This window comes from Phalangium opilio, unplaced genomic scaffold (assembly GCF_054372755.1).
Source record: "Phalangium opilio isolate 3A_F unplaced genomic scaffold, DU_Popi_V2 ptg000015l_1, whole genome shotgun sequence".
NCBI lineage: Eukaryota > Metazoa > Arthropoda > Arachnida > Opiliones > Phalangiidae > Phalangium > Phalangium opilio.
Window position 1 is genome coordinate 2,118,885 of NW_028324150.1, and position 9,346 is coordinate 2,128,230.

The 9,346-nt window shown below is 49.1% G+C and overlaps 2 protein-coding genes and 18 non-coding genes across 20 annotated transcripts; 18 read left to right on the forward strand and 2 right to left on the reverse strand.

Moving 5' to 3' along the window:
- The first annotated feature begins 53 nt into the window (after positions 1-53).
- Positions 54-126, forward strand: TRNAE-CUC (transfer RNA glutamic acid (anticodon CUC)). The gene has a single exon. It is a non-coding gene; the product is annotated as a tRNA-Glu (tRNA).
- Positions 127-203: 77 nt separating this feature from the next.
- Positions 204-275, forward strand: TRNAD-AUC (transfer RNA aspartic acid (anticodon AUC)). Its single transcript has one exon. It is a non-coding gene; the product is annotated as a tRNA-Asp (tRNA).
- A 79-nt stretch (positions 276-354) lies between these two features.
- TRNAE-UUC (transfer RNA glutamic acid (anticodon UUC)) lies at positions 355-426 on the forward strand. The gene has a single exon. It is a non-coding gene; the product is annotated as a tRNA-Glu (tRNA).
- A 521-nt stretch (positions 427-947) lies between these two features.
- TRNAE-UUC (transfer RNA glutamic acid (anticodon UUC)) lies at positions 948-1,019 on the forward strand. Its single transcript has one exon. It is a non-coding gene; the product is annotated as a tRNA-Glu (tRNA).
- Positions 1,020-1,099: 80 nt separating this feature from the next.
- On the forward strand, positions 1,100-1,171 carry TRNAE-CUC (transfer RNA glutamic acid (anticodon CUC)). The gene has a single exon. It is a non-coding gene; the product is annotated as a tRNA-Glu (tRNA).
- Positions 1,172-1,389: 218 nt separating this feature from the next.
- Positions 1,390-1,461, forward strand: TRNAD-AUC (transfer RNA aspartic acid (anticodon AUC)). Its single transcript has one exon. It is a non-coding gene; the product is annotated as a tRNA-Asp (tRNA).
- Positions 1,462-1,540: 79 nt separating this feature from the next.
- Positions 1,541-1,612, forward strand: TRNAE-UUC (transfer RNA glutamic acid (anticodon UUC)). Its single transcript has one exon. It is a non-coding gene; the product is annotated as a tRNA-Glu (tRNA).
- Positions 1,613-1,691: 79 nt separating this feature from the next.
- On the forward strand, positions 1,692-1,763 carry TRNAE-UUC (transfer RNA glutamic acid (anticodon UUC)). Its single transcript has one exon. It is a non-coding gene; the product is annotated as a tRNA-Glu (tRNA).
- An 80-nt stretch (positions 1,764-1,843) lies between these two features.
- TRNAE-CUC (transfer RNA glutamic acid (anticodon CUC)) lies at positions 1,844-1,915 on the forward strand. Its single transcript has one exon. It is a non-coding gene; the product is annotated as a tRNA-Glu (tRNA).
- Positions 1,916-1,994: 79 nt separating this feature from the next.
- On the forward strand, positions 1,995-2,066 carry TRNAD-AUC (transfer RNA aspartic acid (anticodon AUC)). The gene has a single exon. It is a non-coding gene; the product is annotated as a tRNA-Asp (tRNA).
- Positions 2,067-2,145: 79 nt separating this feature from the next.
- Positions 2,146-2,217, forward strand: TRNAE-UUC (transfer RNA glutamic acid (anticodon UUC)). The gene has a single exon. It is a non-coding gene; the product is annotated as a tRNA-Glu (tRNA).
- A 521-nt stretch (positions 2,218-2,738) lies between these two features.
- TRNAE-CUC (transfer RNA glutamic acid (anticodon CUC)) lies at positions 2,739-2,810 on the forward strand. The gene has a single exon. It is a non-coding gene; the product is annotated as a tRNA-Glu (tRNA).
- A 79-nt stretch (positions 2,811-2,889) lies between these two features.
- On the forward strand, positions 2,890-2,961 carry TRNAD-AUC (transfer RNA aspartic acid (anticodon AUC)). The gene has a single exon. It is a non-coding gene; the product is annotated as a tRNA-Asp (tRNA).
- A 79-nt stretch (positions 2,962-3,040) lies between these two features.
- Positions 3,041-3,112, forward strand: TRNAE-UUC (transfer RNA glutamic acid (anticodon UUC)). The gene has a single exon. It is a non-coding gene; the product is annotated as a tRNA-Glu (tRNA).
- A 79-nt stretch (positions 3,113-3,191) lies between these two features.
- Positions 3,192-3,263, forward strand: TRNAE-UUC (transfer RNA glutamic acid (anticodon UUC)). Its single transcript has one exon. It is a non-coding gene; the product is annotated as a tRNA-Glu (tRNA).
- Positions 3,264-3,482: 219 nt separating this feature from the next.
- Positions 3,483-3,554, forward strand: TRNAE-UUC (transfer RNA glutamic acid (anticodon UUC)). Its single transcript has one exon. It is a non-coding gene; the product is annotated as a tRNA-Glu (tRNA).
- Positions 3,555-5,016: 1,462 nt separating this feature from the next.
- Positions 5,017-7,424, reverse strand: LOC149704896 (uncharacterized). The gene is made up of 3 exons (XM_089865733.1): positions 7,342-7,424; positions 6,172-6,662; positions 5,017-5,110 (listed from the first exon to the last, which is right to left on the reverse strand). The coding sequence occupies exons 1-3, from the start codon at positions 7,422-7,424 to the stop codon at positions 5,064-5,066; spliced, it is 621 nt and encodes a 206-aa protein (XP_089721859.1). The 3' UTR covers positions 5,017-5,063.
- On the reverse strand, positions 7,333-8,897 carry LOC149704897 (uncharacterized). Its single transcript, XM_089865710.1, has 2 exons — positions 7,566-8,897; positions 7,333-7,507 (listed from the first exon to the last, which is right to left on the reverse strand). The coding sequence occupies exons 1-2, from the start codon at positions 8,625-8,627 to the stop codon at positions 7,466-7,468; spliced, it is 1,104 nt and encodes a 367-aa protein (XP_089721836.1). The 5' UTR covers positions 8,628-8,897; the 3' UTR covers positions 7,333-7,465.
- A 123-nt stretch (positions 8,898-9,020) lies between these two features.
- On the forward strand, positions 9,021-9,092 carry TRNAE-CUC (transfer RNA glutamic acid (anticodon CUC)). The gene has a single exon. It is a non-coding gene; the product is annotated as a tRNA-Glu (tRNA).
- Positions 9,093-9,171: 79 nt separating this feature from the next.
- On the forward strand, positions 9,172-9,243 carry TRNAE-UUC (transfer RNA glutamic acid (anticodon UUC)). The gene has a single exon. It is a non-coding gene; the product is annotated as a tRNA-Glu (tRNA).
- The last annotated feature ends 103 nt before the right edge of the window (positions 9,244-9,346 follow it).

The window sequence follows — 9,346 nt, forward strand, 5'->3', positions numbered from 1 at the left end:
TAGACTTAAGGATATAGGTTTATGAATAGAATTAAGACTTGGTAAGAGCAAGTGCGATATGGTCTAGTGGCTAGGATATCTGGCTCTCACCCAGAAGGCCCGGGTTCGATTCCCGGTATCGGTGCGGGTGATTTTGTACTGGTTTTGAAGAATAGACTTAAGGATATAGTTTTATGAATAGAATTAAGACTTGGTTAAGCAAGTTCGATATGGTCTAGTGGGTAAGATACTTGGTTATCACCCAGAAGGCCTGGGTTCGATTCCCGGTATCGGAGCGAGTGCTTTTGTACCGATTTTCCGGAATAGACTTAAGGATATAGGTTTATGAATTGAATTAAGACTTGCGCAAGCAAGTCCGATATGGTCTAGTGGGTAGGATACCTGGCTTTCACCCAGAAGGCCCGGGTTCGATTCCCGGTATCGGAGCGAGTGCTTTTGTACCGCTTTTAAAGAATAAATTTAAAGACACATTTATAGGAATAATATTTAGGGTTGCTCAAACCAGTCCGGTATGGTCTAGTGGCTAGGATATCTGGCTTTCACCCAGAAGGCCCGGGTTCTATTCCTGGTATCGGAGCGAGTGCTTTTGCACCGGTTTTGAAGAATAGACTTAAGGACATAGAATTATGAATAGAATTAAGACTTGGTTAAGCCAGTCCGATATGGTCTAATGGCTAGGATATCTTGCTTTCACCCAAAAGGCCCGGGTTCGATTCCCGGTATCGGAGCGAGTGCTTTTGTACCGCTTTTCAAGAATAGACTTAAGGATATAGGTTTATGAATAGAATTAAGACTTGGTTAAGCAAGTCCGATATGGTCTAGTGGGTAGGATACCCAGAAGGCCCGGGTTCGATTCCCGGTACCGGAGCGGGTGCTTTTGTACCGGTTTTGAAGAATAGACTTAAGGACATAGGTTTATGAATAGAATTAAGACTTGGTTAAGCAAGTCCGATATGGTCTAGTGGCTAGGATATCTGGCTTTCACCCAGAAGGCCCGGGTTCGATTCCTGGTATCGGAGAGCGTGCTTTTGTACCGCTTTTCAAGAATAGACTTAAGGATATAGGTTTATGAATAGAATTAAGACTTGGTAAGAGCAAGTCTGATATGGTCTAGTGGCTAGGATATCTGGCTCTCACCCAGAAGGCCCGGGTTCGATTCCCGGTATCGGAGCGGGTGATTTTGTACTGGTTTTGAAGAATAGACTTAAGGATATAGTTTTATGAATAGAATTAAGACTTGGTTAAGCAAGTCCGATATGGTCTAGTGGGTAGGATACCCACAAGGCCCGGGTTCGATTCCCGGTATCGGAGCGGGTGGTTTTGTACTGGTTTTGAGAATAGACTTAAGGACATAGGTTTATGAATAGAATTAAGACTTGGTTAAGCAAGTTCGATATGGTCTAGTGGGTAAGATACTTGGTTATCACCCAGAAGGCCTGGGTTCGATTCCCGGTATCGGAGCGAGTGCTTTTGTACCGATTTTCAAGAATAGACTTAAGGATATAGGTTTATGAATTGAATTAAGATTTGCTCAAGCAAGTCCGATATGGTCTAGTGGGTAGGATACCTGGCTTTCACCCAGAAGGCCCGGGTTCGATCCCCGGTATCGGAGCGAGTGCTTTTGTACCGCTTTTAAAGAATAAATTTAAAGACACATTTATAGGAATAATATCTAGGGTTGCTCAAACCAGTCCGATATGGTCTAGTGGCTAGGATATCTGGCTTTCACCCAGAAGGCCCGGGTTCGATTCCCGGTATCGGAGAGCGTGCTTTTGTACCGCTTTTCAAGAATAGACTTAAGGATATAGGTTTATGAATAGAATTAAGACTTGGTAAGAGCAAGTGCGATATGGTCTAGTGGCTAGGATATCTGGCTCTCACCCAGAAGGCCCGGGTTCGATTCCTGGTATCGGAGCGGGTGATTTTGTACTGGTTTTGAAGAATAGACTTAAGGATATAGTTTTATGAATAGAATTAAGACTTGGTTAAGCAAGTTCGATATGGTCTAGTGGGTAAGATACTTGGTTATCACCCAGAAGGCCTGGGTTCGATTCCCGGTATCGGAGCGAGTGCTTTTGTACCGATTTTCAGGAATAGACTTAAGGATATAGGTTTATGAATTGAATTAAGACTTGCGCAAGCAAGTCCGATATGGTCTAGTGGGTAGGATACCTGGCTTTCACCCAGAAGGCCCGGGTTCGATTCCCGGTATCGGAGCGAGTGCTTTTGTACCGCTTTTAAAGAATAAATTTAAAGACACATTTATAGGAATAATATTTAGGGTTGCTCAAACCAGTCCGGTATGGTCTAGTGGCTAGGATATCTGGCTTTCACCCAGAAGGCCCGGGTTCTATTCCTGGTATCGGAGCGAGTGCTTTTGCACCGGTTTTGAAGAATAGACTTAAGGACATAGAATTATGAATAGAATTAAGACTTGGTTAAGCCAGTCCGATATGGTCTAATGGCTAGGATATCTTGCTTTCACCCAAAAGGCCCGGGTTCGATTCCCGGTATCGGAGCGAGTGCTTTTGTACCGCTTTTCAAGAATAGACTTAAGGATATAGGTTTATGAATAGAATTAAGACTTGGTTAAGCAAGTCCGATATGGTCTAGTGGGTAGGATACCCAGAAGGCCCGGGTTCGATTCCCGGTACCGGAGCGGGTGCTTTTGTACCGGTTTTGAAGAATAGACTTAAGGACATAGGTTTATGAATAGAATTAAGACTTGGTTAAGCAAGTCCGATATGGTCTAGTGGCTAGGATATCTGGCTCTCACCCAGAAGGCCCGGGTTCGATTCCCGGTATCGGAGCGGGTGATTTTGTACTGGTTTTGAAGAATAGACTTAAGGATATAGTTTTATGAATAGAATTAAGACTTGGTTAAGCAAGTCCGATATGGTCTAGTGGGTAAGATATTTGGTTATCACCCAGAAGGCCTGGGTTCGATTCCCGGTATCGGAGCGAGTGCTTTTGTACCGATTTTCAGGAATAGACTTAAGGATATAGGTTTATGAATTGAATTAAGACTTGCGCAAGCAAGTCCGATATGGTCTAGTGGGTAGGATACCTGGCTTTCACCCAGAAGGCCCGGGTTCGATTCCCGGTATCGGAGCGAGTGCTTTTGTACCGCTTTTAAAGAATAAATTTAAAGACACATTTATAGGAATAATATCTAGGGTTGCTTAAACCAGTCCGATATGGTCTAATGGCTAGGATATCTGGCTTTCACCCAGAAGGCCCGGGTTCGATTCCCGGTATCGGAGCGAGTGCTTTTGTACCGCTTTTCAAGAATAGACTTAAGGATATAGGTTTATGAATAGAATTATGACTTGGTTAAGCAAGTCCGATATGGTCTAGTGTGTAGGATACCCAGAAGGCCCGGGTTCGATTCCCTGTACCGGAGCGGGTGCTTTTGTTCCGGTTTTGAAGAATAGACTTAAGGACATAGGTTTATGAATAGAATTAAGACTTGGTTAAGCAAGTCCGATATGGTCTAGTGGCTAGGATATCTGGCTTTCACCCAGAAGGCCCGGGTTCGATTCCCGGTATCGGAGAGAGTGCTTTTGTACCGCTTTTCAAGAATAGACTTAAGGATATAGGTTTATGAATAGAATTAAGACTTATTGTTATTGTTGAAGGGGGTGACGCGTCGCCGCGTCGAGCACCGATACTAAGGGTATATTGTGCGCCCCGAACTGGTTAGACTGCGAAGAGTCCTGTCGCCTCGAGTAATCGGAGAATCCGATTGACCGAGACAGTAGAGAACTGGTGAGGTTCCATAGTATGCATATCGAAATGCTCAAACCTCATGGCCGCGAGATAGTCGCAGCAACACAGGATATGGGAGGAGGTTTCCTCTTCCTCCCGGCAGAACCTACAGAGTGGGTCATCAACGATGCCCAGTAGGTGCAGGTGTCTATTCAGCCGGCAGTGTCCAGTGAGGAGACTGGTGACCAGCCTAATTTTGCTTTTGGTAAGGGCAAGCAGTTCCTTTGCCCTAGTAATAGAAGGACCCGGGACAAACTCCTTGGCTTGTCTCTGCCCATCCATGTCAAGCCAGAGTTGCAGTTGAAGTGCAGACATCCGGCAGTGAATCCTATGGCGAATGATGCCATGGGGGATGGGAACCGCAGGCTCAGGTCCGAAGAATTTCGCCTCAGCCCCCTTTTGGCATACATATCAGCCCTCTCATTGCCCAGGTATCCGCAGTGCCCTGGCACCCACAGCAATTGAACCTTGTTGCGGGCAGCCAAAGAACTCAGCAGATCCAGGCAGCTGAGCACCAGTCTAGAATCGACAAGGCACTGATTTAGCGCCTTGAGGGCGGCCTGACTATCCGAATAAATCTGAATCGTCCGTCCGCGGTAGTTTTTCTTGTTGCAGAAATCCGCACATAAACAAATGGCCATGATTTCCGCCTGAAAAACGCTGGCAAAGTTGCCAAGGCTCTCGTAAAAACCAAACTTCTTGGTCAAGCAGTAGACCCCGGCACCAACTCCAGAGTCCGTTTTAGAGCCGTCCGTGAACCAGACGGACTCCCCCCCAGTTCCAAGGACTGGGGTGGTCTCCCAAACAGCGCGACTGGGAAAGTGCACGCTGAAGGGCTTGTCGAAGTGGTGTGATATAACAGACTTATCTGAGACCATCACAAGTGATGGCTCAGTACTGCTGTACTCACTGAAAAGCTTGGTGTGACTGAAGTCCCAGTGCTTGGGCTTCCACCAGCCGAGGTTGTTGAGCCTACAGGCTCCCATAATAGCTTCTTCCTCAATAAAGAGGTGAAGGGGAAGCATATTGAGAAGGATTTCCAGAGAGGCTGTGGGGGCTGTCCTCATGGACCCCGTGATACCGATGCACGCCAGCCTTTGAAGCTTGCGTAGTTCATCTTGGGCTGTCTTAAGGCGAACCCTGGGCCACCAGACAAGGGCTCCATAGGAGACCACTGGCCTGATGATCCTATTATAAATCCAGTTTACAGCGCCAGGGCTTAAACCCCAGGACTTGCTGACTGAACTCCTTTCTTGATGCTCAGATCAAGATGGGATTTCCAAGTAAGCTTGGCATCAAGAGTCACGCCAAGGTACTTGACCTCGGAGGACTTCTTTAAAACCTGTCCAAAGAAGGAAATATCATTGAAGAGGTCATTAGTCCTTTTCCGGGTAAACGGTATAAGGACAGTCTTATTGGGATTGACGGTGAGGTTAACTTCCCTACACCATTCCTCAACATCATGTAAGACAGATTTCATCAGTGCAGCGTTAGTTGCAGGGAACCTCCCTGTAACAATCACTGCGATGTCATCCGCATAGCCAAAGCAGTGACACCCCCCCTCCCCGAGTCGGCCCAGCAGCTCATCCACCACCAGGCACCAAAGAAGAGGGGAAAGAACCCCTCCCTGAGGACAGCCACGGTCGGTGGAGATCTCCAAGGATTCCCCGAGAAGAGACGCCGTCACCCTACGGTACGTGAGCATGGATTTTATCCAACGACACAAAGTGTCGTCAATACCAAACCGCTCCGCAGCGCGAAGGATAACTTCACTAGAGACCCTATCAAAGGCCCCCTCAATATCAAGGAAGATGGCCAAAGACATCTCCTTGAACTCGATGGCCCTGTCAAGGCAGTTCAAGATGCCATGGAGCGCCGTCTCTGTAGATTTGCCTTTCTGATAGGCAAACTGAAAAGTGGACAGGGGTGTGTGGGAAAGAACACCATCCCGCAAATACCTGTCCACCAATTTCTCTAAAGTCTTTAGGAAGAAAGAGGTAAGACAGATAGGTCTAAATGCCTTAGCCTCAAGATAGCTCGTCTTCCCAGGTTTGGGAATAAAGATAACCTTCGAGCGCTTCCAGATATCTGGAATATGCGCCAGAGCAATGCAGGCTCTAAATATCCTGCACAGATAGGGGCCAATGGCGTCTATGCCTTCCTGAAGGAGGGCGGGAAAGACGCCATCTGGGCCAGGGGACTTATAGGGCTGAAACGAATTTACAGCCCACTTAAGTCTAGAGTATGTAACTATCTTATTGGCGATGCCCCAGTCCGCCCTGTGTGCTCTTCGAAAGTGCACGGGGGGAGTGTCGGTGCTTGTGGGGTCAAAAGCCTCGGAGTCCGGAAAGTGTACCTTAAGCATATGCTTAAGGGTGTCAGTCCCTGACTTGGTAAACTCACCTTCTGCCACCTTGATGGTGCTGAGCTGGTGAGTGTTATCGTGAGCCAGGATCCTCATGATCTTGGCAGTAGCGGGGGCATCAGAGATGCTACCGCAGAAGTCCCTCCAGGAGTTCCTTTTGGCCTCCCGGATGGCTTTATTATACTTGTTAAGGGTCTGTCTATAAATAGTCCAGTCCCCAGTCCTCTTAGCCCTATTAAAGAGTTTACGAGTGAGCTTGCGAAGCTTGCCAAGTTCCGTATTCCACCAAGGAACGAGCCTCGGCCGGCTGGCAGGCTTCGCCGGACAGTTGTGGTGGTAGGAATTGATAATGGCTTGTTGCATGAGATCAACTGCCAAATCAAATTCCAGCACCGAGGAAAGCTTTGGAGCATTACCTCTGAGTAGGATGCAAAGTTCCTCCCTGTAGCCAGACCAGTCGGTCCGACGGGGATTACGCAGTTCCGTCTTAACCGAAGTTGACTTGACCGCGACCGAGAAGCAGATGTGCCTATGATCCGAGAGAGACGGTTCATTAGACACATGCCAGTTAGAAACCGACAGACTGATATTGCCTGTGGCCAGGGTGACATCAATGACCTCCTTTCTGTTAGAAGTAACGAAGGTAGGCTCATTGTGCCTGTTGAGAATATGCAGGTTCGTACCGACCAGATATTCTAGCAGTTCATCACCACGTCTGTTGCAGTCACTACTGCCCCACGTGACATGGTGGGCATTGGCATCGCAACCCAGAATGAGCCTGTCCCCCTGCCTCTCACAGCGGTCGACAAGAGTGACAACCTCCTGTGGTGGAGGGGAGCCAGTGGCATCATGGGGAAAGTAAGCAGACGCCATGATAAGGCCAGTTGCCTCTCCAGAAGAGGAGGGCATTACCTTAATCACAGCAGTATCCCTAGTGAGGTAGTTCGGAAGCGGAAGGATGTCAAGACCCTTCCTGGTCAGAACACACGCCCTGGGGTTGGGTGAGGTAAAGTCATAAGAGATATTACCTGCATTCTTTAAACCAAGGATTTTGCCATTATGAATCCAAGGTTCCTGAATGAGGGCCACATCCAGGCCCTCTAAGGCAAACCTCCGGCATAGAACTGCCGAGGCTGCTTTGCAGTGATGCAGGTTGATCTGGATCACCTTGATGCTCATGACTTAGGGAGAGAGGCGGCCCCGGCTACCGCTTGGCGGTAGCGTGGAGTCCCGATCCAGGACCGGTATCTCCTTCGCCACCACCAGCAGCACCCTCGGCCCCCAGCTCCATCCCAGTAACAGGAGCGCAGGTCCTCTCGGTATCAGAGTCCTTCAAGAAGTCGGACTCTGTCCCGAGGTCAATGTCTGAGCTATCTGGAAGGGATGGCTCTAAATTAATACTAGCAATATTTGCTGCCAGCTCCCCACTCACGCTGGCTGCAGTATTACCCTCTTCTTCAGAAGCCTCAGAGGCATTCTGGAGAGGGTCCTTTGGCGCATTCAGGACTTTAAATGTCCCGACATCTACACCAGTAAGACCCTCGAAGCCGGCTTCCTTGATGGCCTCCATGGAGGAGCCATCAATTAGGAAGATCCAGCGTCTGGTGCTCTTCTCATCGAACGACTTCAGGCACCGCCAACAGTCGGTCAGAAACCTTCCGTTGTAGGCCTTCAATCGCCGGAGAAGAGCCGCCGGATCAGTGGTGCGACGGTCCTTGGTCCGGAAGGACACCTTGAACGGCTTCGGGAGTTCACTGGCCTTCATCACTGAAAGTCGTGTTCCCCCTATGGCACGCTCATTATGGTGTAGCACCTTCACGAGCCATTCACTGGTCGCAGAATCCCCACATGAATAGATCATGGCCCCAGCCATGATGTGGAAATTGAGAGGACGTGGCAGCGAGCTTCCCGAAGAAAGCTCAGCGTCCAATGCGTCAAGTATAGCGGCCTGGATAGGAACGACGTCCTCCTCCGTGACCGCATTAGTCGGATAGCCATCTTTAACGATGGCCATCTTGACAATACTGGCGACGTCGCAGTAAGACTTGGTCTTCTTTGACGCCGCAGCTTGTAAGCTAGGCGAGGGATCAGGGTCCTCTGTCCTAGCTCTCTTGCCAGAAAGGGTGGTTGCTTCTCTTGCACCAGGCGTAGAGTCCGTACCCGGGACGTTTCTCCCAGCACCCGAAGGTACAGGAGTCACATCTCGGCCCGTATCTCCTGCACCCAGTGCAGAGTTCTGGCCACCTTTTAGGGGTTGTTTTCTTCGGCGGTTGGCCCTGCGCCTCCTATTTGCTTCACTCAACCTGGTGGAACCCGATTGAGGAGCAGGAGGCGACTTTTGGCCTTCCGCCGATTGCGGGTGGGTGCTGCCAGAGGCAGCATCTCGCCCAGAAGCAGGTTGGGAGTTGCCTCCTTCCCTGAGAGAAGGCTGGGTACCGGTAGAACCGGCTCCATGCCCAGGTTTGGTTTTGGTTTTTGTTTTTAAAGAATCCATAGAGATCCCACGAGTAATGAGGCAAATAAAAGGTCGCCACCCGGTAGTCCTCAACCCGGGTGGAAGGCTAGTTACAACGGGGTTTCGCCTGGTGCCCCGAGGGGATCGTTCGAGATACCGTAGATTAACTTCCCCGGTACCACACAGCCCTCAGCACGATACCTGCACACCTTGGCTTGGGAAGGGCGCGTATCAGCTCAGCCCACAAAACGCAGTGGTTGCCCAGCTCTCACCACCGAGGAGGTGTGATACAACGCACTGTTGAGGACCCAAGCTAGCGGTCGCGCAAGCGAAAGGTAAGGCAGAGCAGCAAAGCAAGGGGGGAAATTAAGCGCGCCATCCAGCTTGCGTCTCCAACTTCGAGAGCCCGAATTAAGACTTGGTAAGAGCAAGTCCGATATGGTCTAGTGGCTAGGATATCTGGCTCTCACCCAGAAGGCCCGGGTTCGATTCCCGGTATCGGAGCGAGTGCTTTTGTACCGCTTTTAAAGAATAAATTTAAAGACACATTTATAGGAATAATATCTAGGGTTGCTCAAACCAGTCCGATATGGTCTAGTGCCTAGGATATCTGGCTTTCACCCAGAAGGCCCGGGTTCGATTCCCGGTATCGGAGCGAGTGCTTTTGTACAGCTTTTCAAGAATAGACTTAAGGATATAGGTTTATGAATAGAATTAAGACTTGGTTAAGCAAGTCCGATATGGTCTAGTGGGCAGGA